The sequence below is a fragment of the Aquila chrysaetos genome, chromosome 1, assembly GCF_900496995.4.
Source record: "Aquila chrysaetos chrysaetos chromosome 1, bAquChr1.4, whole genome shotgun sequence".
Taxonomy (NCBI): domain Eukaryota; kingdom Metazoa; phylum Chordata; class Aves; order Accipitriformes; family Accipitridae; genus Aquila; species Aquila chrysaetos.
Window position 1 is genome coordinate 30,193,909 of NC_044004.1, and position 26,613 is coordinate 30,220,521.

General features: G+C 40.9%; 2 protein-coding genes, 1 long non-coding RNA gene and 1 other non-coding gene across 11 annotated transcripts in view; 3 read left to right on the forward strand and 1 right to left on the reverse strand.

Moving 5' to 3' along the window:
* Positions 1–462, reverse strand: part of USP46 (ubiquitin specific peptidase 46) — a 36,670-nt gene extending 36,208 nt beyond the window's left edge. The window contains exon 1 of one of the 2 annotated variants that reach the window (XM_030012490.2): positions 34–462. Coding sequence is in view for 1 of the 2 variants with exons in the window: in XM_030012501.2 (XP_029868361.1) it covers positions 34–69 (36 nt within the window). In the remaining variant the exon portion in view is untranslated. The remainder of the gene's footprint in view (positions 1–33) is intronic. The other variant, XM_030012501.2, reaches the window with a different exon arrangement.
* On the forward strand, positions 68–7,809 carry LOC115339593 (WAS/WASL-interacting protein family member 3-like). Its single transcript, XM_030009780.2, has 3 exons — positions 68–133; positions 222–978; positions 7,511–7,809. Exons 1-2 carry the CDS (start codon positions 68–70, stop codon positions 909–911), a joined length of 756 nt encoding a protein of 251 aa, XP_029865640.1. The 3' UTR covers positions 912–978; positions 7,511–7,809.
* A 1,287-nt stretch (positions 7,810–9,096) lies between these two features.
* LOC115346522 lies at positions 9,097–11,828 on the forward strand. Of its 7 annotated transcripts, none has more exons than XR_003925155.1 (5): positions 9,097–9,121; positions 9,420–9,621; positions 10,499–10,608; positions 11,035–11,104; positions 11,541–11,828. It is a non-coding gene; the product is annotated as an uncharacterized LOC115346522 (long non-coding RNA). The 7 variants fall into 7 exon arrangements; XR_003925157.1 differs by lacking the exon at positions 9,097–9,121 and adding an exon at positions 10,784–10,948 and having other exon boundaries at positions 9,128–9,621; XR_003925156.1 differs by lacking the exon at positions 9,097–9,121 and adding an exon at positions 10,843–10,948 and having other exon boundaries at positions 9,128–9,621.
* On the forward strand, positions 10,771–10,888 carry LOC115347783. Its single transcript, XR_003925606.1, has one exon. It is a non-coding gene; the product is annotated as a small nucleolar RNA SNORA26 (small nucleolar RNA).
* Positions 11,829–26,613: the final 14,785 nt, after the last annotated feature.

Below are 26,613 nucleotides of genomic sequence, written 5' to 3' on the forward strand. Positions count from 1 at the left end.
CCCCCGCCGGCGCGCCTGCCCGCGAGCACTCACCATATTACAGATGGAGGCGATGTTTCTGACAGTCATGAGTCTAAAGGTTGCAGCGATCCCACACCGCCATCTTTATAAGGTGAAAACAGCCCCGCTCATGGTGGGAAGAGCGCAGGAAGGGAGAGGGGGCGGCGGCGGCGGCTTCTGCTCCGGGGCTGGGATAAAAGCAAGAGGAGGGGACTGCACAGGCACCCTTCGCGCCCGCAGCGCAGCGAGGAGGACGGACCTTCCTGCCCCCCCTCCTCCGGGCGAGTGACCGGGAGGTTCAGCAGCGCGGGGAGAGCAGCCGCATCTCCGCTCCTTCCGCCTCTGACTCCCGCACGGCCCGCAGGGCCCCGGGCTCCCGCTGGAGCGCTCAGCCGCGCCTCTGCGCCAGCCGGCACCGCGCTAATCTCCCCCTTCCTCCTCCTCCTCCTCCTCCTCCTTCTCCTCCTCCTCCTCCTCTCCTGGCGGCTGCCGTTGCCGCTCGCCGCTCCATTGCAGCGCCGCGCCCGCTGATCCGCTCTGACAGCGCCGGGGAAGGGGAGGTCAGAGGCAGTCACCGGCTCGGGGCACCCCGGCGGGCCCGGCCGGGGCGGCTGCCGCCGCAGCCAATACGCGGCGGGGAGGAGGGGGCGCGGGGGGGCTGCCCCTGCCGCCTCTCCCGGCCCGGCCCGCCGCCCCGCCGGCGGCACGCAGCGGCCTGGGACGGGCGCGTCTTAATCGCCAGGCCCGGAGCGGGCACAGGGCTGCAAACCTCGGGTTTCAGCGCATACGGAATCACGTCGGCAGGCAGCGGGGGGAAGGCCGGGAAGGCAGAGCCCGGGCAGGACGGCACGGGTGGGCGGCAGTGGGCGGCAGCGCTGTACTCCGGGACGCGCTCTCTCCGCCTGATTTGAGGTAGGCAGGAGCCCAGGCACTTGCAAACCCCAGAACAGTGGGCCGGAATGTCATTTACTGCCCGCAGTAGGTGCTTTGCATTGCCATTCACGCAGACAACGTTTCTCTTCACAAATGCTCTTCTGGGACCACGTCCACACCACGTGTCTTCGTGCCAAAGTGCTCGCTCACAAGTTTACAACACGCGGCATTTGTACAGCACCGTTAATGCAATAATCTCAGTTCCTCTTCAAACACAAGTCAGTCAAAGCCCATGCCTTTCTCCGAGATAGAGCAGTATGAGCGTATTAAGGTTACACACGTGATAATAGGCACAAGGTTGTTACATAGCTAACTTGAGGCCGCACAGCAAACCTCTGAGAGAAGCAAGAACAGAGTTCAGCCAGGGCAATGCCTCATCTTAGAATTCCTCTTTTCCTCAGCGGATGTTGCTGTTTTCAGCAGAAGCTTAAGGCCCATTATGTTGTCCCTCTGCTATGCTGAGGAAGTCACTCAATTGAAGAGAGAACTGATAACATTTCTACAGGCACCTCTGCTCCTAAGAGCACCTGGAAGTATGGCACACTCAGGCTTGGCTACGCTTTTTACTTCATGAAGCTAGAATATAATAATTTCAGTCTATACAGCCTGTGCCCACAGGCTTGATTTACAGGAAACATTCGGAAGACGGTAATTTTTTTTATTGCAAAAGAAGGTCTGTGATTATTAACAAAAATCTGGCATCAGCAGTAGCATCTAAAGATACATTCCTAGCCTGAGAATACTGTTAGGTAAAGTAGCCTCAGTCCAGCTCATTGTGGACGAGTGCCCACTTCATAAAAACGGTATCAAATTTGGCACTAGTTGGCATCCTGCTGACAGTTTCAGCAAAGAAACTCAAAATGAAGTTGTCACAGAGACAGAACTTCCTTTCCTCAGTAAGTTGGATTAGTTATATTAAATCATTGCAGACATTCGAAGTACAGGATGGAGAAAGATTTCTTGACATTATGGAGTAAAGTCATCAGGGCTACTAAACTGCTTCATAAATCCACAAATCACTATGTAAAAGAGCCATCAAATAATGTAACACTGAGAAAAAAAATTTTTTGCTATAATTCTATTAAGTTCATGGTCTTACATTATGGGTGAATTTGATCCCAAGTGTTTAATTTGCTTAAACTCTGAGGACTGGATTATACATAATATTACAGGTTTTCTCAACATAACCAAGGGAAATGGGAATTAAGCCGAGGTGTCATTCCAGGAGTGGCCACCCCCAGCCTCCATTCTGAAGCAATCAAGGCCTGATTGGTCTCCAGTGCATTTTCTAAGTAGCCTATAGAGACTGACAGTACTGCACTATGGCTGGTTTTTAAACTCAGATCCCTTTTATTCCAGAAGCCTAATTGTGTACTCTTTGCTGCAGCCCGTTTATTCCAATTTACTGTATAGAATTGTACTTGCTCTCAGTGAAAAGTTATGAAGCAAATGAACAGGTTTGAAAGGTGATTAAAAATCTAAATGAAATGAAGTGTGGTAACTAATAAAGCCATTTACCTCATATATATTTTAATGTCAAGGATATTATTCCCATAATATGAACCCCAGAGAAATCACACAAAGTAGGAAAACAAAAAAGTAAGAAAAAGTTAAGTGGTATTTTCATACTGTTGCTTTCTCACTGATGACAATTACTTGACTTCAGGGTAAGGTTTCAGGTGGTTTCTGTTTGTTAAACTTTTTTTTTTTTTTTTTTTTAAACACAAAATTAAATTGCTGTTAGTTAAGCATTTATTGGTTGTTCAAGGAAAGGACTACTGTTGAAACTAAACATATTTGGAAATATGAACATATATACATAAACACACATCATTCTGTGAAGAATTCAATATCATTATCCTCAACACAAATAAAAATACTTTCATTTAAGGGTGGACACATTTCATGTCTTATTTCTGAGGATTTGTAATAAAAATAGGAAATAATATACAAGTATTTATGTACCAGTTTAACAATAGTTTAGCATTGGCTTTTTTTTCTCTTCAGTCACATATCAAACAGGTAAAGAGAAAAGAAACTTTCACACTTGAAATGGGCTGGTGAGTGTTTGGGTTTTCTTCTGGTGTTGTTATTTTCAGGTCTAGAAAGTTTATTTCTGTGGCTTTTTGAAGATAAAAAAGTGCTAAGAAAAGCAACAAATGCTAGTTACAAACATTATAGGAACTGTATAAATACAGAACAGTGAACAATTGTTTCCACTCTAAAGCATTGCCCTATCTCTTCATAACAAACAACTAATCCTGTGTTTCTTCTGAGTGTTAGACAAAGAGAAGGGAAACAAAGCACTATTTATAAACTATGAGTGCTTATATAATTTCTGTTGAAAGGTCAAAAAATGCCTCCTGCATTTAATTTTAGATCAGTCCTGGTCTCATCTGGTTATACGCTTGAACATTTTTATTTCACTAAATAAAATAAGAACCTATTGTAAATATCCTCTTTGGCTAGTGGACTTTCATAACAGTTTCCACCTGACATTCTCAGAGTACTTTGCAAACATTCACTCAGACTTGTCAAATTATTGGGTGGCAAGTTAATATTAGCTTCTTTTACAAAGCAAGAAAACAGGCAGAAGAAATCTAGCAATTTGTCCAAAGTTACACAGGAAAGTTAGCAGCAAAGCTGGGACTAGAATATCTGCTCACTCTGTACTACAAAGAGGATATTGCATTTCCTCTCCAGAAATCTTGGAAAATTCCACAGAGGGTTCATATATGTTTTTCTTGTCATAAACTCTGGTCCAGAAATGGCTAATCATCAGTCAGTTTTGCTGAACAAGTGTTTGGAACAGAATCAAATTTAGGATAAATTTCCAGGCAATTAAAAGGGCATACTAATGGAAAAGGCAGTTAAAAAAATACTCAGGTTTTCTGGAAGGTGGGAGAATATATAATAGGAATTAAAAGAGAATTCAGATGTCTGAAATACTTTCAGTGCTGACAATGTATGTTTAGCATTTTACAATTTTTTTTTTAAATATTTTGTATCTCACATTAAATCATGTTCTACAAAAAATATCAATATGTCTTTAACAGAATGGCAAATATGTAGGCACAAGCATGAGGACTAAAGATTTTCCATGAAGCTTGGCCCCCACTGCAGAACAGATTGGAAGCTTTAGTACAATGCCAAATGCCAACTTGCAGACCATGGACTGAGGCTGTAGTGCATGGCTCATAGCAGGTCCACGGAAGCCGCTCCATTTACACCTGAAACTCTAATGGTCAGAGTGAACTGTAGTCCATGAAAAATTCACGGCAATCCACAGAAAATATCGGGTGTCTCCTGGGGGCCCCTTAGTCTAAAAAAAAAAATAAAAAAAAATTACCTCAACTCTGGAATCACTATTCTTCTTGAAGACTGTCAGCTTCAAAGCAACCCCTACCCAATATTTTCAAATTATCTGAGAAATTATCTTTCTTGATATAAAATACAGTAAAACCTTATCTTTAGAATCCTAAGTCATACTGTGACCTACCAAATATGAAGCACAGAAAATAAAACTTCGTATTAAATTAATCTCTGAATCTTGCCTGTATTTGCTAATGTAAACATTATACTAGTTGGCAGAGAGGAAATACCATCTTTTCATTTTTCTCAGAAATTGCTATTTTGTAGAAGAAAACAAAATACATTTACAGCATCTGACTTCATTTTTTTTTTTTTTGGCCAGACATCAGATTTAAAAGCCCAAAGACAGCAGAATAAGACAGATGCAAACACATTGATGTCAAATACACCAAAAGCAGACTGACTAAATAAAAGGGACTAGTAGTTCTATAGTGATAACCATTAAACAGCCTATTCTATGAAGAGGCTGTTTAGGCCTTTAGAGTCAGTTCAATGCTCCATAATGCCCTAGAGGTGTGATTATCTCATAATATCTTACTCTTGCCTTTTTCCTTCTGCTTAATAGTGTTTTAAAAAAATTACATTAGGAGCTCTGAACAGTGAAGATAAGAGAACTTTTGTGTATTGATTGCTTCATCAGTTTACGTAACATTGATCTTCCCTGACACTCACTACTCAACTGAAAATATTCCCACACTTCTGTGAGGTAGAAGCTTGAAGAATGGCCTCTTTTTCAGGTATTTTATTCAGCAAGGAAGTTCACTAGCAAACTTTACCGGCATTTTTCTTACCTATACAAAATGTGCTTTCAGTTGGAAAGTAACTATTTAAGTTCTAATCATATGTATTGGCTAGAAAGAGATAACAAATTTTTAGCCATGTGTATTGGTTTTGTTGGCAAGGTTTTGGTAGCGGGGGGGGTTACAGGCGTAGCTTCTGTAAGAAGCTGCTAGAAGCTTCCCCTGTGTTCAAGAGAAAGCCAATACCAGCTCTGAGACGGACCCGCCGCCGGCCAAGGCCGAGCCAATCAGCGATAGCGGTAATGCCTCTGTGATAACATTTTTAAGAAGGAAAAAAAAAGTTGGGACAGGCAGATTCGGCAGCCGGAGAGAGGAATGAGAACATGTAAGAGAAACAACTCTGCGGACACCAAGGTCAGTGAAGAAGGAGGGGGAGGAGATGCTCCAGGCGCCGGAGCAGAGATTCCCCTGCGGCCCGTGGTGAAGACCGTGGTGAGGCAGGCTGTCCCCCTGCAGTCCATGGAGGTCCACGGTGGAGCAGATATCCACCTGTAGCCCGTGGAGGACCCCACGCCGGAGCAGGTGGGTTGTCCCGAAGGAGGCTGTGACCCCGTGGGAACCCCGCGCTGGAGCAGGTTCCTGGCAGGACCTGCGGATCTGTGGAGAGAGGAGCCCACGGAGCAGGTTTTCTGGCAGGACTTGTGACCCCGTGGGGGACCCATGCTGGAGCAGTGTGCTCCTGAAGGACTGCACACCGTGGAAAGGACCCATGCTGGAGCAGTTCGTGAAGAACTGCAGCCCGTGGGAAGGGCCCACGTTGGAGAAGTTCATGGAGGACTGTCTCCCGTGGGTGGGACCCCACGTTGGAGCAGGGAAGAGTGTGATGAGTCCTCCCCCTGAGGAGGGTGAAGCGGCAGAAAACAACGTGTGATGAACTGACCGTAAACCCCATCCCCGTCCCCCTGTGCCGCTGGGGGGGTTGGTAGAGAAGCCGGGAGTGAAGTTGTGCCCGGGAAGAAGGGAGGGGTGGAGGGAAGGTGTTCTGAGATTCGGTTTTATTTCTCATTACCCTACTCTGGTTGATTTGTAATAAAGTGAGTTAATTTCCCCAAGTTGAGTCTGTTTTGCCCGTGACGGTAAGTGATGAGTGATCTCTCTCCTGTCCTTATCTCTACCCACAAGCTCTTTGTTATATTTTCTCTCCCCTGTCCAGCTGAGGAGGGGGAGTGATAGAACGGCTTTGGTGGGCACCTGGCAACCAGCCAGGGTCAACCCATCACACCATGGAAATAATTTATCAAACAAGAAAAGACTCACTGAGCAAAAATAACAGAGAACTTAAGTTTCTAACAGAAATGTATTGTTATTTCTGCCTCTGGAAAGGAAATAACAATTCTGGCTTGCCCCCCTCTTCTCCAAAGATATTACTTATTATTTTTCTTCTATTCTACAGGCTCTAATTTTAACTAACATAGATTCTGAGGACAAATCACAAAGGATATTTTGACAGCAGACAGGCTGTAAATGGCATTTACTCTATTTTCAGCATGAATTTAAAATAGCCTTTTCATTTTATGTAAATTGTGGCATAAATTAATCAAATTACATTTTTATTACATTAGCATATCAAAGTTTTAATCAAGTAAAAAAAATAATTTAAAAAAGGCTGCTACATTGTAAGGTCCCAAACCTGCCAATTATTTAATGCAGATGGATACTGTCATCCATCTGCAAAGACTGATGGTCCTATCAAGATTTTACTTGCTTGCTTTTCCTTCATATCAGTGTGGAGAAAAAACAGTGAGATTGAAATGAAACATTAATGACAATTGTGCATTGTGGTGAACCCAACATGATGTTTTTAAACAAATGTTTTTCAAGTGCCTTTCAGCTGAAAGAGGTATAAGATCTGTGACTTTGACATTAAATTCACGCATCCCACAAAGAGAGACTTGACTGATTAGAGCACAACTCTTCAAGATTTGTACAGTTGGGTTCAGATCACCACAGACACCTTAAAAAGCTCAACACTAAATCCACAAAATAACCAAGACACCCAGATGCCACTTAGCTAACTTCAAAATGCAGACCTTCAATATTCTTCTCCTTGACTACCTAAAGTAGAAGTGCCCTAATGTAAACAGACCTCACAACATCTACTGGTATAGTTGACCAGGTGTCTGACAATTTTTCCTGGGCATGTGTAGAACCTGCTAACCTCTCACACTGAAAAGAAGGGACAAACAGGGCAGGTGGCCTCTGCATCTCTCTTCTTGAAGTTGTGCCACTATCGGACAAGAAAGTAAGTCTCATGGAACCAGAGAGAAGGCAAACAACGCAAAGTTTGTATGGGGAAAACAGAAGAAAGCTCATGCAGGGGAAGAAAAACTAGTAGGATTTTGTCTGAATGATTAAAATACTTATCTGGGATGGACACTGATCACTGGTTTGCTGTGCTAACAGAGGTGCCAGTTTACATTCTCTACTGGAAGAGAAGACACTGAGCTTGATATACATCCCACTGGCACAGGTGGTAAAAATGTAAAGGTTGCATGCCAATTCATCTTTTTGGCTACATTACAAGAAAGGACGATCTGACTTATGTGTCTAACTGTAGAAAATGGTCATTGCAGAGAACCCCACTTGAAATAACCTGAAGCTACATGTCTCAAATTCATACACAGAGAATGACTTACCTAGAGCCCTGAGACAGCTTTTGAATCCCCATGCACTCACAATAAACTGACTGGCACCGGGATTACACCTGCAACAATGTTTTAAGCAAGTATCAAGAATTAGACTGAAGAGGTAATTAGAAGTGATAGGAAACAATTTCTAAAGCTATCCCTCGATTGCAACTATGTGACTGTTTGTTTCAGGAGGAAACAGATCGGTTTAGATCTGCTGAGGGTAGTTTAAATGCAGGGTTCAGAAAACTCGCAGGGACAGTGGGCCAACCTGTTATTTTCTTTCCACACGCTTACAGGTGCTGTGCTGGTAGCAACTCAGTATGAGCCAAGACATACTGTTTCTCACTGAGGCAGGAAGCTACAAGTTATCAGCAATATAGCCACCTCTGTGAAGCAGAGACTTTCATTGAATTCAGAACTCCACCGGAACCAAGACACTGTGGTTCCTACCTACTAGCTTGGCAGGGCAACGTTCAAAGTCTCTGTGCTACAAATTACTAATTCCCAGTTTATGCTAATCTGCTTGTACTCACCCTAAAACCTCTTAGTAGCGTCCCCAGTCAGGCAGCACATCTTAGCTGAGGTAGAACAACAGCTGTGTTTTGCATCCATGTTGTGCGCTAACTCGCAGGAGGGCAGGCCTGGTTCCACCGTGCCACCCTGTGAGCTGCAGCCCAGGCGTGCTCTAGAGCGAGCCACATATGCTGTAACGTCAGCGAGGGTATTAGCGCAGGCTTGAGGCTTACTTCGCTATCCTTACAGACAGATCCTAAGCCTCCTAAAGTAGGGCTTAGATGGGAGTTTAGACAGAGATCAGCAGTATTTAGTTCCTCAAAACCGCTACGCAGCTGCTACTTCACACCAAAGACGCTTTTGTTTCTGTGTGCGAAAGACCTCCGGGCCCCCCGAGTTTGGCCTGGGCAGAGATCGACAATTATATCCCAAAGAAGACAAAAGCCCCCTCGTGACGCAGGCCGCGGGTCCGCCCCTGACTGACCGCCGCAGGGAGCGCGACCGAGCAAACCGGGGCGCTTCTCCCTGAGGCAGAAGGCCGCTCCCTCCTCCCCGACCGCCGCGGCCCGGGGTCACTGGCCGACCCCCCGTTCCAGGGCCAGCCCCACGCCGTCTCCCCGCGGGGGAGCGCGGGCGGGGAGGCGCAGCACGGCGGCATCTCCCCTTAACGTTTGGCTGGGAGCGCCGGTGCGCGGCTCGGTCGCTGCAGGCCCCGCGGGGGCGCCCTCCCCCCCTTCCCCCCTCGCGGGGTCACGTGCGCCAGCTCGACCAATCAACAGCGGCGCCCCCGCGGGGTCTCGCGGGAGCCGCGGGACGGTATTTAAGGCCCCGGGAGGCGCCTCCCTTCCTTTTTCCCCACCGCCCGCCGCCCCGGTAAGGCGGCCGACAGCCGCTTCCACGGGGAGCCCCGGGCTCCCAACGGGCGGGGTGCGGGGGGACGGAATGGGACCTGCTCAGGTCTTCCCTTCACATCTTGCCCTCTCGGAGCCTGGCGGTGCTCCGGGGAGTCAACACAGGGGGATAGAGCGCCTTTCCCTCACAGAAACCCAGTGCGGAGCCGTCCCCTCCGCCCTGCATCCTGTCGTGAGGCACAAGCGGTTGCCCCTTCCTTCCCCCCCCGTCCCCCGCCCTGCCGCTCCGGGCTGACTTCTTTCTCTCTCTCCCTCCGCAGTGTGTGGCGTGGGCCGCCCGGCGGGGAGGAAGGCGGCAGAAAGCGTCCCAAGGTACCGGCAAGGCCTTCCAATGTCCCCGAAGGCTTTGTCCGCTGGCCTGCCGCGCTCGGCTGCGCCTGGCGTGGGCAGGAGGCCAAGGACAGTAGGCCTGGCCGGTGGGAAGCGCTGGGGATCTGGAGTCGTGCCTTTGAACAGCTATAGGTAAGGGGGCACGCCGACCTCATCACACACCTCATAGCCTGGGGCTGGTTAGCTAGGGCTTTGGGCTTCAGAAATGGAGAGCTCTGGATCCTCAGACTTTGTACCACTTAAAGACAAACGTGTATCTGAGGGTACTGCTCTGTGTCGCTGTGAGACGAAGGAGTATTTGTGTTCATTTGTACCCTTCTGCTCTTCTCTAAATTATAGGTATTGAGCTGCGCAGACCTTAAATCTGATTTCAGTGCAGTGGTTTCTTTTTTTATAGGCTGCATCAAGAAAATTGCAGTTATAACCTGCAGTGCTTAGGGTACTGAAGGCTGCAGGCACCTAAGTTCAAATGGACTTAACGTTTCAAACAAAGAACAGTCACTGATTGCATAGGCTTTTGGCCCAGTCTTGTGTGTCTGTAACAGTGACTTGATGTCTCTCTTGGTTGAGAGAGTATATTTGTTACAAGGTATATGTAAGTAGGCACAAGGTAGCAAAGAACTGGCTGGTAAAGTCTGTTAAATCTAGAATTTACAGCTTGCTTCAGGGTAGTGTCAACAGTAAAAGCAGTTTAGGCTTAATAAACTTTCCATTGTTTCTGATTAGCAGTATATTTTAAAAGATGTTAAAAATATGTTCTGTGTAGTTTAAACAGGCTAATTAAAACAATCTTCAACAGATTGAGCCATTGACTACCTTTTGCTCTAGGTCTTGATTTGATAGTCTTGATATGTAAATGACTTCTGCAACTTTGTAGACTGACTTTAAGAGTGTCTAATTCAATGTAATAGCAAGTCTGTAGAATATGGCTTTAAAAAGGTCTGTAATTAGATGATATAAATTATATTATAATTTAATACTTTTTGTCTTTTTGGGGGGGGCTGTTTAGAGGTCCCACATAGCAACTTTGTTTGAAATATTCTAGACATGGATGATCACACCTAAATTAGAAGCACTGCTCAGGACTTCTTAAGAATGAACAGTATCATCTGCTAGAAGGTAAGTATGCTCTAGTCTAATGACAATTGTAGATAGCTTTTAAAACTTGCTTTTTGATAATTCACAAATTTCATGCAAATTGTAATCTCTTGAGTAAACGGTAAGTTCAGATTATCTTAGTTAAGAAAAAAATAGTGCTATAATCTACTCCCCTTTTATGCTTTGCCCTCTTAAGTCTGGCGGTGTCTTAAGTGGCCAACACAGAGGGGTATAAAAGTTCTCTCTCAAACCCAGAGGTGAGGTTGAAACTCTTCTTTGGATCATGGTGAGAGGAACAACACATTCATGAAACTACTGAACTTCAGGAAGCTACTAAATCAACTTTATTAATAGCTTGTAGGTAGGTTTTGAACTGTCATCTAATTATCATGTTATCTGAGTCTTGGTATCAGTTTCATGTAAATCTTACTTTTTTGGGTTTCTCAGGTGTGTTGGTGCTTTATGAACCTGTGATAAACGTGTGAAAAGAGTTCCTTGTAAACTGGTTGGTCTCCAGGTATGTAGTGTAAAAAGGATTATCAGGTGTTAGTGGATGGATTGCCCTCTATATCTAAAGAAGTTTTATTTATTCCTTACCTGAAAACAAACAAACAAAAAAAGAAAACCAAAATTAGTTTGGACTAGTGGAAACCCGCGTGGTAATTGTTAGAACTTTATATAAACATAGCCAACCTAAATTGGAAAAAATCTTAAGAAAGCTTATGACAGTTATTGGGTCCATTTATTCTAATCTGGCTGGTCCTCTGGAATGGAATCTTTACTAATGGTGTGGGAAAGGAAAATCCTGTCCTGGATAAATGAAGAAATTTGTATTGAGAAATGGCTCTTAAGAGTTAGTGTCAGGTAGTATGTTCATATAGCTCAACCTTAGGCCAGTTACCTCTTTTGTATGTGCGATGCTGACTGCAGGTTAAATAAAACTTCTTTTGCAGGGAGGAAACCAGCATGTGCAAGGGATTTGAACTGATATTAAACATCATCTTATGATTTCATGAGTGGCTGATTTCTGAATTCATACTAGATGACTCCAGTTGTCACCTGTAATGTATTGTCTTGAAAGTGGAATTGAGAGAAGCAATGGCTAAAGCTACACATTTTCAATGATCATGTTTAATCAGCAACCTTGTCATTTGTTAAAACAGGTTTCTTAACAAAAACTGCTGTAATTTATTTGTGTCTTTGTGGATTAATTGAAATAAAATATGAGAATGCTACCAGAAGTTTGTGTGTTCTGAAGGTTTCTTGTTTAGGTATGTCCTGTATGAAGGCTTTGTTTCATGGATGTGAACGCTTTTGTGTTGTCATGCAGAAACATTCTCTTGCCATGTGCAAACCTGATAAGTTTAATCTTTAATTCACAAATCCATTGAAAATGACCCTTTTAATCTTCATCTTTTATTCTGAATGTCTGGTCATGGGTTTTTGGATGTATTTTAGAATGCAAAAGCACTTTGAGATCAACTGGCCAGCTACTAAGTTATTTCATTAGGCTGTATGTGTTGTTTGCATGTTCTCCAACTAGTCAAAAGATTGTCTCAAACTTTAAAGACCAAGTACTATTACCTCCTTAGCAAGAATCCCATTACCTGCCTATTTCGAATAAACAAAAAGGAAAATGTTGCAATATTCCATGTAAAGAACAACTAGTGTGAAGATCCTTGAAGAGCAGTATCGATATTTTTGAGCAATTGAAAGCTTGTATGTGCTTTTCAGTTGCTTATGTCTAAGTAAATATTAATAACTTATTCCTCAATGGTAGGTCTTAACATGAAGTTGATTTATGTGTATCCTATTACTAGCCAATGCTTCCTTGGAATGCACAAGCAAGAATATAAAATAGTTAGAAGTAGCTGCCAGGCACTCCCCACTGCCTGCACTGGAAAGTGAGTTAGTGTAGCTTTAGGACCAAACTCTTTTATATACTTGGTCAGATTTAATGCGCATCTAGCCAGGAAGTGTTTCTGGTTGTTATCTTTGCTTAAACATATGCTAAACAGGGTGAATATTTAGTGATCTATTACATTTGTAGCTTGCTAGGCTTACCTAAGTGTTTATTGTCCTCTGGATTGTGTTTTAATAAAAGATGAAACTAAATTTGAAGGGTATACAAAAGTACTTTCTCTTCATATTAAACCTGACAACTGTCTAGTTCCTGTTATGAGAAACAATGAATCATTTTCCTACAAGCCTTGTCAGTCATTTTATAGACCTCTGTCCTCTGCAGTCGTGCTGAAGGATTAAGCTTTAGTCTATTCAGTCTTGCCTTACGTGAGTGTGGTTTCATATCTGATCTATGCTGCCCTGTGCAGGTTTTCTAAATCATGCTTCTCTTAGGTTCAACACTAATTGATGGTATTCAGCATAGGTAGATTTCTACATGTTCTCTCCTATTTTCCTTAACTAGTAAGCTTGTTTACTTTTGGTAGCTTGGGATGATGTTTTCAGTGAGCTGTCTACACTTCCAGAACTTTTCAGAAGGTGAGTAGAAGCTATTTTAGAATTAGGGTTGGACTCTTCCTTCCCAGATTCATTAGTCATGCAAGAAGTGGTGTTAAATTCTGTCTGCTGCTCTGTCCATGAGGGTCTTGTCAGAATCGAGATCTCTGGGAGTCTGCAGCCATGGTTAGCTTAGAGTATTCTGCTTTTTTCACATTAATTGATGCTGAAAACAGCTTTGGAATCCTTTCGCTTGTGAAACTATTTGTTCCTCTCCTTTCTGAATTAATGGTCTAAGAGTACACTAAAGGTCCCTTCTCCTTCACGGTAGCTGTCATACCCTGGAAGGACATATCTGAAGACTTTTCTAAAATAGCGTTCCTTTGAGTCAGGCTCTGTGCTTAGGTGCTGACTCCTTCAGAGACTTTTTTGCTCAGTTTTTTTGAGGCATTACTACTCTTCAACTTCATGCTGTGCAGTCGGTGATAAAAAAATACCATTAAATCCTAATGACTTGGTCCTTATTCACAAATTTGTTCTAAAATGTTTCAGGTAGGTCCTTGTTCATTCATCCCTGGGTTTTAAAACTTTGGGAAAGTAATCTTTATCACAGACAAATCATTCATTTGGCTTTTGTGATGTAGCCTTCAAATTCTCAAAGGCTCCTTTCATAATTGTTCATTTCTGGGCCTTGCTAATTCTTTTGCAGACTGCCTGGTCCTGATCAATTTGAAGATATTTTAATATTATTTTATCATATTGCTCCTTAAGCTTTTCTGCTGCTTCGGTATTGGACAGATTTAAACTGGGTTATTCATTTTTACTTTGTTTTGGCATGACTTGTAGTTACTGGTTTAATACAAAATCAAAGTACAGTTTGTATTTTAAGTTAAAGTAGTATCAAATTATTTCATGTGTTTATAAGACTTATGACTTTTTACATTTGACTATTTGTTATCACTCAGCTGGGGCCATTATTCTATGCTGAAGGCTCAATTTGAAGAAATACTGGTTGGAAAGATAAGTCACTTGAGAGTACTCTATTCTATGACTTCTCATGAGTAGCTACAATAAGAAACCTCTTATCAATTAACTTTGACTTGTTCTATTCCATCATCAGGCTTTTTGGAATATATGTCAGTTCAGGAATCATTCACCTAATTAATTTTATGATATGTTAAAGTAGTGAAGCAAAACAAAGGGATTAGTATTAGTCTAGGAATACAAAGTAAGTCTAAATCTGATAACTTTATTGTTGTAAATTAGCTCATTCACTCTGACCACCACCCTGTGGGACTGTATGCTTGGGGCTGTGCAGCTCACTGAGAGAAAGCCGGTTCGTATGAATGCTATCCTCTAAATGAAGTTATAACATTGCAATTTTCCTTTTTATTACTCATTGGAAAAGTGAAGACTAATGGAAGAAAAATAGCCAGGTTTGCTGGAGAATAGTCAAGGGTTAACTAGTTGGCTTACATCATCACAGATTTGTATTAACTAGCCTTGTTACAGGCTAAATGACATTAAGCTAAATTCTGTCATTTTATAAATTTTTGTATGTATGGTTTGTACAACAGGGATTATATGATTTGGGGGGAAATAAGGATGGAGGAAAGCTATAATATAGCTTTTAATCTGTACATATCTGTTTATTCTGGCTATTGATTGCAAATTTAGGAATGCTGCTTTGGCTTCTCATTGACTAAATCTGCAAGAATGTTAAATTTGTTCAGCAAGACTGAAGACTGTCAAAAGGGGGAATATTTTCATGTCTATTCCGTGTTCTAGCAGTTGAAAAGCATGATATTTCCTACTTCCTTTTAGTAAGTTGTTACAACTCTTGAGACTGATCAAAGGAAATGCAGATAAAAAAGCTGAAGAATGAAATGTGCTTTGGGAATAACGTGCTAAGCCCTGGACTGTTTTCTGTACACAGGGCTACATGCAACAACATTGTTTTGTGTTCTGTGCAAGGGTCTGGCAAGACACAAAAATGCTCATTCTTCCCTTTTTTTTTTTTTTTTTAATTGGGAACAGTTGCTGGGGGACCACCTTGAAAGTCTGGTACTCCCCAAGAGTTTTAGTTCTGAGGAGCTTGGCAATATCAGAATTTGTGTGACGACTTCTACTTAGTAACAGATTCGTGATCTCCAGGGTTTGTCCTGCTTTGTTTTTAAGAATCTAAAGTCTGGAGGCAGGTATCTTCTTAGGTACAAGTGCATTCAGCCTATATTCTCACTCTGCTGCTATTTTGCTCTTTGCATTAACTCAAGAACCTTGGATACGACTAACATTATGGGAAGGCATGAGGAAAAATAAGGAAGATGCTGGCAACTAACCATCAACTCAAAAGAATAGCTAGGACAACAAGTAGCCATTATTACTTGAGTATTGCCTCCAAGCTTCCCACTGAAGATCAATAAGTATGACTGATTAATGAAAGGCCACAAAGAGTCATAAATCTAACTCTAACATTGTCATGGTTTTAATTCATAGGGTGAGAATATAGGCTGAATGCACTTGTACCTAAGAAACAGTGAGTGTGTATCCCATATATTCTGGTTTGGATCAATGCAGGCAGACGCTTCTTACAAAACTAGTTTATGAGATGGAAGAATCCTCTTTTTATGGTCATTAGATATCAGATCTATATAGAACACTTTTCTTAACACTTCCTACATTTGATTTCAGGTGCAACTCACATTGGATTTTTCCACACATCGATACTTTTGCTTATCTAAATAAAGGTGAAAGCTGTGTGACTTTCACTGGCATTCATTGCTGCGAAGAGGGCCTTTTCTGCTCAGTGGACTTTGATGTAAAGATCTGAGATTAAAATCATGTTATTAAAATCATGAGCAAGAATAATTGGAAATAGGCAGAGGCCTAGGAAGAGTAGTGTGCACAAAACCAGGGGATGAAAAAATGCTGGGAGTTCCTGCTTTTTAGCACTGTGTGGGTTTGGAGACAATAGGCCATGCAGATCTCCAGTTTGTTTAATGTGGTAGAAGATTAGGTCATTTTCTTTCTTTCTGAGTGGCATATTGCACACCAAAGCAGAGGTGGTATGTGGCCTATGATTCAGAGTGTTTTTCAGACTTTCTCCTGGTAAGTGAAGGGATTACATGAAGGTAATTTGTATAAAGGAATTTGGCTTAGATTTCAGTAGTGCTCCTGCCATTAAGTCTTATTACAGATGATGTAGGAAGATGAAATCCTAGCTTCTGTTTGGCTATATCATGATCTGTGCCTTAAAAATAGAAAATTATCTTATGCAGTTTGGAAAGTGAAGGAAAATCAATAGCAGCTCTATAGAAAAAAATCTCTGCGAGCTACTTGAAAAGATTGCTAACTGTAATGTTCTCAGGATTTTAGTAATGGATCCTATTAGGTTCATCACTTTTTTTTTTTTCCTCTGAAGTGTAAACATAAAATACATTCAACATACATTATTGGTAAAGTAACCAGAAGGAAATAAAGCCAAGTAAAGCATACAGGAGGCTGCAATCTATTTCCAGAAATAATGTATTCTCTCCCATATACCCAGACTCAAGATACTGATTTCAGGTCCAGTATGACACAAGCATTTTAGAGTTGCTGGGATGCTATGACATACCATGCTTTTTTTTCCAGATATGCATGGGTTTCCTCGAAACCTCTGTTTTAGATCTTGCTGCTGCTGTTTCAATTTGCAGATAGGTTATGGCCTCTCTGTCCTCTGTTTTGTGGTGTAAAAGGGAAGGAAAAAAAAAAAAAAAAAGAAGGAATACAATAAAAAGAAATAAGTAGAAAATAATTTAAAACCAAAAAGAATAAAAAATCTCTTCTGCTGGTTTACATGAAATCTGGGATTTTCATCCAGACATACTCCTGCTGTCAAGAAAAGCTGGAATGAGAAAAAAAGGTATAATGAACTCATGTATGTGCAATAAAAATGTTTTAACTCTATGATGTGTTTTTGTAGTAACAGTAATGTGAAAATTATTAAAAAGCAACCACAAGAACTATAAGATGACATTAAGTCCCTCCCAGATTCAAGCCATTGCTGCTTCCTATACTTCATAATGAGTACATTTATTGGAACTGCATATCAACTGCAATCCTGTCAGCTGTCCACTAGTCCTTGTTTGTGTATTGTTGATGGCAGGACATAAATCGTTTTTGACTTTATGTAAAAAGATGCTGCCAGGTCAGTATTTTCATATCATTTTGTTGTAGAGAGAGTACCCCAGGTTTGGGTACCTTAACTGTAGGCCATTTCTTCTTCATAGTGTTGCAGATGTAATAGCAATGCAGTCTGATTCCCACATGTGTCGTGTAAAGGCTGAGAAGTCTCACTGATCTGAGCTAGGTCCATCTGCCCTCTTGGTCTGAGCTGGGAAATGATGGTTCCAACTGCTGTGGCTCCTCTCCAGTGTTGTTTTACCATGTGTTAGTTAAAGGAAACTAATTATACAAATAAGTAACAGGGTGACTTTTTTCACTGCTACTGGGGTGCTGTACCCCTGTTTTTCCTTCCAAACTTATGTTTTATCACTGTATCTGTTTTGATTCTCAGTAAGTATTTCATCTGTTCTCACCTGACTTGTTGCAAGACCTTGGACTGTGTCAGTTTACTGTGAATCAAAGCAGAAGGAAGATCTCAAGGTACTTCTATAGGTTGGTCCTATTAAGCTCTACACCAGGTTCCTCAGATTGCCACATTCTTTCTAGTCTCCTCTGCGGTAGCCATGATTTTCACTTCTCGTGGAGCTTCCTCCCTTCGACCAATTTATGAACACTCAATAGATTTATTATAGTATTCAAGTTTTGTTGTTACCATTTCTCAGAAATACTAAACAAAAAAACATCTTAAACTGACAGAATATGGAGAAGCAACTGTTTCTAATAAATGCTATGGGATACATGTGTGTGATTTGAAAGAATTAAAAAATTAGGCACATAAACACAAGTTTAAGATATGGAAAAATATTAATGCTGCCTTGTAGCTGTCTGTGTAACTCTGATTAATACTTACAATTACGGACAGTATTAAGCTGATATTTAAAAATCACAAAGATTTTTATTTTTCTTTTTTGCGTGCCTACAGGGAGCATGTTTTAGAGGTGAGCAGGAAGAGAAAAATTACTGCTGCTGTCATACTTCCTTAAAGAAGTTAGCACCACCTGGCTCATGCACCATATACTGTGTAGTCCACAATTTTTATAAACTCTTTCCTTGAACTACTTGCTCACTTTCTTTGGAAATTGCTAGGAAAAAGAAGGTGTGACAAGAATTCACCATAAAACCTTGAGAACTTGATTATCTCTATTTATGCCGTTAGAGAGGGACTGATGGATTTCCTTTTTGACCAGAATTGTGACTGTTAACTGAATGCAGGTTCAGCTATCAGATGAGTGTTCTCTCTCCATATTTGGATATAGGGCTTGGATAGGAAATAAAAAGGTTAAGAAAAATAGTGAATATATTATATACCCTCTTAAATATCCCATGTAACTCAAACTGCTTCACAGTACTATGAGTTATAGTGCTGCTGTCACTTCAGGAACTGTACGGAGATACAGCATTTGTTATGTAGTTCGTAACAGCTCCCGTGTAACCTTGGACAGAACCTGATCTATAAGGAAGAAAATATAGATAGGGTACTACCATTGTTTAATTTTTTTTTTAGAAAATTGTTGCATTTTTTATTAAGTGGAGATGTCATTCCATGTAAACTGTAGCATGACAGAAGAGCTTCTCTCTCAGCGCTCTCTGGCTTGAGACCTATCAATTAGAATTTGAAAAGGCTGCTTGAATCTAGGTAGCTTTAAAATTTCCAAAAATAATGCAAACTTACTTGAAGGTCACTAGGACCTGTAAATCAGTATGGTGGATGACAAGCATGCTAGCACAAATGTAGGGTAGGTCTTCAGAGAATTTCACTGAAATTCAATGAAAATGTGCTTGTTTACTTCAGCAGAGAGTCAGGCCCCCCACTCCTCTCTACAAACCTTAGTTATCTTTCTGAGGTTTCTATTCATAACCTAATGTCTAAAATGATTTGAGGTCCTGTCCCCAGTCTTGCCTCTTTCTTATCTCAGTAGCTCACCTCGCCATTCCCGCTCTATGCTGTGCTATCAGGTGCCTAGTCTGAAGGTTTGGGGTTATATAAAGTTGGGTTATTTATACCATTTCTCACTAATCCTCATGCTGTTAACCTGAACTCGTCTTTGATCTTGTTCAGCAGGGTGTCACAAGTTTCTAGCTTGACTCATACAGTTTCTCATGTACTGCCTTTGTTTATGCTTTAAGAATAATAATCTTTATTCTTCTATATAAGTGATCGGTCCTTCCATTGTGGCTTCTGCAGTTTAATTATGAATTATTCCCATTTCACCACTTTTTGTATTTATTCAGAGTAATTGTATTATTACTGAGTCTGCCTTAAGAAGGTCTTCCCAATATTTTGTGTATGTTTGTGTGAGCACAGGGAGAAAAAGTCCCTTGCAATTTGTAATTGGAATCTTTAAAGTAGTTATAGACTGTGATTTAAGTGCTGTTGGTCTTATTCTGTTAGACTTTTACCTAGTTTATATGTGTTTTTATTGCCTTGAGATTTGAGTACAAGTTGGACTGCTTGAGAGGGTCTTGCATAAAATCCAGTAGTGCAAAATGCTGTTACCATTTTCTGTGGAAAAATAAATTAGAGGTGAATATTTCATGTATTGAAAAGGGGATGGAGAGGAATTGGTTTTCGTTCCAAGTAAATTATTTTCAGTTGTCAGATTTCAAAGCTCCAAGCAAGAATATCATATGGATCATCTGTTTGCTTGTATTCCCAGCTGCCTTTCAGATCCACTTTGGCAAAATTTCTTATGGTAGATTATCTATAAATTGCATGTTTTGAAGTAATTTAAAATGAAGATTTTTAGGGTAGGGTTTTTCAGAAGTATTCAGAACTGGATTCTTTCCAGTCTTTCTGAAATTAGAGTTTTACTGTTAATGTCAATAGAGCAAATCCCACTGCTGGTTAGTAAAATCAAAATCAGTGGTATTCCTTAATCTCTTCAGGTGGCAGGGCATGTTTGGTTCAGCCAAGTGATTTGGATTGACCACACTGAAACTGTTGGTAATGTAATTCCATACTCATATCATGAAGCCAAGAGGAAAAATTACCCTGTAGGCACTGAAGGAAATACAAACCACACAGATATAGTTGTAGACTGTCTTTCAAGAAGCCTTAGTTCATGCCCTATGTATCATCAAATACATCACACAATATAAGTAGTCTTGCAAATATGAACTATTTTAGTAGGCAGGAGCTTGATTTGAGGAAATTGGTTTTGTTATGCTGCAGTTAAGAACCTGAGCTAGTCCCACGTAATACTTAACTCCTGGCTTGAATTTTGTTTCCTAAAATACAGCTCTAGAGGTAGAGTCACTCTTTACAGTTCACACCCATAGACTGTAACACACTACAGGGCCAACCTGTAAATCAAAACAATCATTGAGGTAAAGAGATTTAGAAAAAGATGCATTTCATACAGAGAAGGGTATGGAAGACTTGATCTAGTGTACAAGGACAGTCTCAGACTGTTGTGTGCATGTTTTAGTGTCATTGTGGTAGCATCACTGGGATAATAGAAAATCCTATTTAAACAGTATGTAATTAATTATAATTAAAAACTAGATAGAACATTGAGTTAAAATAATGAAACAAATCTACTTAGAAAATGATAACTTGAGGAAGCACCATGAGATGACTGAAAAAGAGTTGACAACCATCACATACAGGGGTGTTGTAATTCCAATTTGAGTTTGAAACTGGAAATCTACCACAAATTTGATTTACGTTTTTTGGCATGGACTGAAGAAAAGCGTAGACATGGTTGTGTGAATGCTTCCAGAGAATGGAAGCAGAAAGTGAAGATGCAGTGATTTGTGTTTCAAATGTTGTTCAGGAGCCTTGAGAGCTGGGTTTGATTGCTCTGGTTTGGAAGAGTTGAATAAACACCATTAACTGAATGCCACATACTGTGGGAAGTCCATTTCTTCAGTCCCCTAAAACCATTAACTGAGGGAAAAAAACCCCAAGGCTCCAGGATGTTGAATATTGTTTGTGACAACATAAGCTCAGTAGTCTGTTCCACCAGTGAAGTATTGATATATGATGAATTACAAAATCAAAGTCAACATGAGAATTAGTTGGTGATCAAAACTTATCTAGATCTGATATAAAATTGGCAAGAACAGAACAAAACATAGAACAAAATGTAGACATTTTGTAAAATTCAGTATGTCTAGTCTGCATTGATGCTAAACTAGTCTTTCTTCTTGTTTGACAGTTTATATATAAAACCCAAAAACATTTCACACACCTCTCACTTTTCTGATCTGTAACTTAGCAAGAGGTGGGATATTCAATACAAGGCACTGGTTATCAGTGTCTGTAGATTGATAGTTTAGGATTCTGAAATATACTTTGTTCACAATCATAACATACTAAAAAGATGTCTAAAACACAAGCCATATGATTAAGTATGTTACATAACAACTCAATAATGTTGATCTAAAAGCTCACTTGATCTTTTTAATCTTGGATAATTCTCCCCCCGTGCCCCGCCCCCCCCCCCCCCCCCCCCCCCCCCCCCCAATTGTTTGCAGGTAGCTTGTCCAGAAAACAAATTGTTCACTTAGGTGATTGCTGTTAATTCAGCTGAAAAAAACAAGGGCAATATCATCTCCTCTTGTTAGAAAAGCAGTGCTCAAATTCAGCGAGAACATCTTTGAGTTTTCAAATGTAATTGGTTGTATTGGCTGTGTGGTTTCTGTCCTCACCTAACTAGAAACAGAACCGGCTGAGATCACAGACTGTGGCTCTTTGCTCCTTGTTCAGCTATAGCTCTGCTGAATGCAATGCTGGGGGTTTTACCACATTTGCTTGCTGCTTTTGATTCCGAGCTGTTTGGAGCAGGTCTGCTTAATGTAAACATGCACACAGACATGATCTGCACCAGGGATGGATGGCTACACAAGATTAATCAGAACAAAGATAGAGGACTTGTCAAGAATGTAGGTCCCAGCAGGCCCAACTTCTGTGGGCCAGTATGTCTTCAGGAAAGAGTTAGGGAGTGAGGAGGAAGGTAATGGAAATGGATGGGGCCTCATTACAATTGGCATACCTGTGAAAGTATGCTCTCAGACATTTGTAGGGCAAGAGAAGGGTACAGTTCCCTCCCTCAGGAGTTTATTTGCTGTTCTCTCCCTGGAGCTGCAAATCTACAAATGAGCCTAAAGGGATGTGATCAGTGCAGTGTAAAAAAGTCCACTTCAATTTATATAGAATCAGTCCTGGTTGTGGTAGCAGAGAGGAGCATGGTAAATAAGCCTATAGGGAACACCAAAAAATTGCATTTAGACTTCTTGCAGTATGCAAATTAATCTGCTAAGACCTAATTTTGTGTAGGAGTTTGTGCCATGGAGTCTGGATATATCCTAAGGGACCTTGTTCTCTATAGTGTTGGGCATCCAGCAGCAGCACAGGATATATATAGCATTAATGATTTTATAACAATAATAATTGCGATTTTCTGCAACTGTTTTAAATAGCTGGAATTGTGTGTAAAGCAATAGGAACAAATATATCTCCTTATAGTCATACTTCTACAAAATAACTGATTTTACTGTATTGAGAAAATGAGTCCCTTCTTGTGTTATCCGTTACCTCGTCATACCCACTGTACAACAGCCAAACACCTTGGCTACCCAAGGTCAAAAGTGTCATTTTGTTTAAAGATGTACTTGTGCCTCATTTGTTCAGGGCATCTTAATTATTAGTTTCTCTGCATATGGTAACAGAGCTGCTTTTTACCAAGTGATAACTTATACCAGGTTTACCCTGATTCACAGCAACATGAAAGAAGCTTCCATAAGTCCCAGAAATTATAAAATTCTAGTGGTGTCATATATAGGTTTTTGAAACCTAATGAATTGTAGCAAAAAGGCTTTATGTCTTGTGAAGGAAATGTTAGTGTATCAAATCCAGGGTATTTTGTACAATGCAGAGACCTTGCCTTGTTCAAGTTGCAACACTTAAATCATGGGTTGTCTTGAAAGGAGGAAAAGCTAAAACAGAATGAGAGGCAAAATGCTGACACATACCACTGAAAAGCAAAAAGACTTCACTGTATCATCAGTTAAGGGAAAAAAAACCTAAGTTACTCTAAATTACTATAAAATTTCTTTTTGAAACCTAGGCTTCATTTTTTTCAGTTTTGAAAATCTTAAACTTACACAAAGCAAGGGGACAAGGGAAGAAAATTATCCAGAGGGTTGCACCAAGGCTTCCGTGGGGCCGTGTAGGATCCAAACCGACCATTAAAACCAACTAAGGGTTAATAATCAGCACTGAAGTAATGTGGAGTTGGTAAGATGGGAGTGGAGAAAAGACTAGTGGCTTTCTCCTCTTTGCCTTTATTTTGTAACTCAGAAAACCTGATAGCGGAGATGTTTGCTAAGTAGTTGCTAGTAATAACCACATCAATCTCATTTTAGAATTACTGCAGGTTTATGCCAGAGCCTGGTGGTTCTTTTATTATGGAGACAGGCATCCCATGCACTGTTTTGTACTCATCTAATCTCTCAGCATACTGGGAAAAAGCATATAGGTACATTTTGTTCTCAGAATAATTTTTAAAGAGGTTTTGAAATCATTAGGCTATAATCTTTCACCATCGGTATTCAAGACTGTACTGGCCTACCCTCTTACTTATTCTTTTCTACATATACAACATTTAGCAAGTAAATGGAAAGAACACCACTGAGCTTCCCTTCTTGTTCCAGCATGAGAGCAGGGCACTTAACTGCCACCATACTGTAACACTTAAGATGATTTTCAGCTGATACTGAAACACTGAGACACAAAAATAACTGCATGTCAAGGGTCAAAAAATCATACCTTCGAGGACTTTTGTTACTAGAATATAGGTCAATTCATGCTATTTTTAAGGATGCTTGTGACCTTTTTGATAATTATCTTATTGGCTTGGCGATATTCAAATTATGATTCTATTTCACAAATAACACCTGGGTACATTTGCTGTTAGAATGCCTAGATGGAGGACAAAAATCTTACTGAATGCTTAATTGAAAGAAACATGTCTGGTCCGCATTTGTGTTCCTGGTGATCGATTGTTCTGGCTTAGCAGCTCCGCTGGCTGCATATAAATTCAGGGTACCAGAGGCCCTTTTCAATAAGCATGCCAATTCAGTTAAGCTGCCTAAACTTCTTGTACCTTTTCCACATTCCTAATTTAAATTGGCAGTGCTTGTGAATGGTATCAGGTTGTCAGTGCTAGAGAAAAGAACTGTTCCTTTTGTTCCCAGAACTAGTACAGTGTGAACTTTCTCATCCGGTGGCACAGGATGACTGGGGTGAAGAGGAGGCAAAAGTTCCCATCCTTCACCTAAAGCAAGAGCCACAAAGGATGACTGATTTTATAACTCAGCACTAGGCTTAACAGAGGAGTTGCTGCTGAATCCTGTGGATACCATTTTATGCTGGTAATCTCTCAATTTTTTGCTGGGAGGACAGCGCATAGTAACAAAATCCCTTCTACCACAGAGCAAAGATCAATACACAATGTTCACCTTGCTTAGTTATATGTAGATAACTCTTGACCCTGTGCTCCCTAGAGTAGATAGTAAGACCATGCCCATCTTCCTGTACTCGTGCCTTTTTATGAACCAAGCAATCTAGTTTATATATTTATTAAAAATATATAAAGTAATATATCTCACAGTACACCTGGAATACCTTATTCAAGTGTTAAAGAGCAATTAATTTATACTTGAATCATCTTCACATTAATAATGTAATCAAGATCAGAGCAGCCAAACAAGTATGTTCTGAAGTTCTTGCTGTTAGAGCAATCAAATTCCACTAATCTATTATCAAGGTTTCTTTGTCTGACTTACCTAGAAGCATTTCAGTCCTACAAATTATCACATCGCAAAACCTTGCTACCTTGCCATTCAACAAAATGCCTTATTCTGTGAGTGAAAAAAACCCCCAAACTCATTTCTGCTTCTGATACGCCAACTAGAAAAAGCTCTGTCCCAGAAGTCCCCCAAACAGCTAGGTGGCTGTAGTGCCCAGGAAGCATGTGAAATGGGTGTTTGGTTGCTGGCATGATGGTTTCAGCACAGTGGACATGTTGCTCCATCAAGGCTTTTGAAAGCTTCTGGTTGTAGTGCTGAATACAGTTTGCTTGGATAAAAATCACATTGAGCACCAGTTTGAAGAGGGGAGTGGCTTTGACAACTGCTGCTGGGATAATTACTCTAATTCTGGTCTAAACCATTGCTTGTCCCAGTAAGGAAACATGCTTCCTGCACCTCCTCACATGAAACAAGTTCTTCGTGCAGCTCCTTCTTAGCTGGCAAGTAACCTCCTGTGCCCCCCCATCTCCCTTGCCAGAGCTATCTCTGGGGGTGTCTTCCCTAGTCCTGGCCTTTTAACATGATACTTCACCTCCATCAACACCTTCTCCAGCAAGGCTCCAGCAGAGAAGGGAAGGTGACTAGCAGATTGGCTTACATTCTCTTCCCTCCAAAATCTTAATGTTTCATGCCCCTGCCAGGTCTTCTTCCTTCTACTCACCTTCATCCATCCCCTTCACCTGGTGAGACAGGGGAATCCATAATCCTGCTGCTCAAGGTACAGAACACTTTGAAAATAAACTATGTAGTACAGACCCATATATATTTTTAAAAACATGTACCTATTGCACTTTTTACAAGCTGGTTGTAAATTGTTTCAATGTTTACTGATTCAATTGTATATTTTCCACATAGGCTCGCTCAACAAAGGAATGTTTCTATTTAAGTCTCTTGGCAAGGTGAAGCAAAAACATGGCTTGCAAAATCGCTTCTGTTCACATTAGAAAATGCTTTTTACTATTATTTGTGGACTTTGGATCAGAAATCCTGTGTTGTATGTGTTCCCCAATGACTGCTGTGTAATTAGGCCCTGATGTTTCGGCAGAAGAATGCTCCCCAGCCTGCTGCCAGAGCGGCGCGTTCCCTGGTGCACCTGCACAAAGCTTTCTGATAAGGCTACTCTAATCGGCACCTGAAGGAATGTGGTCTAGATCAGCAGCAAGTCGCCAGTACAGTGGCTCCACTGTATCCCCAGTTAAGCTGTAACTGATATATAAACAGGAAAAAAAGCTGACTTCTTGTTTGTAACAAGCAGTGCATAGAGTTAGAGTGGATTAGATTTGTATTTTGAAAAGAGTGAATTTTAGTGGCTTTCAAACACTTGGATTTGGTTCAGATCCTGCAACAGTGAAGAAAGTTTGCAAATCTAAATCCAGGCAATCTTACAATCCTTAGATTTATTTTTTTTCTCTATAACCTGCAATTCTTCTCATAGGTAAGACCAAATTAATAGTTTCCCCCCCCTTTTTAAATTTAGGAAACAATTATAACCATTCTTTTAAAAGTCATGTATTTTTTCTAGTACTTTCTTTTGAGTATGGGTTGTAATTACTTGTCATATATTAACACTTAAGTTATCAGCTAAGA

Bases quoted from the DNA above. Each gene is read 5' to 3' on its own strand.
- LOC115339593 (XM_030009780.2), top strand. From the start codon at position 68: ATGAGTCTAAAGGTTGCAGCGATCCCACACCGCCATCTTTATAAGGTG. The intron at 134-221 runs GTGGGAAGAGCG...GGGACTGCACAG, and splicing joins TGAAAACAGCCCCGCTCATG to GCACCCTTCGCGCCCGCAGC.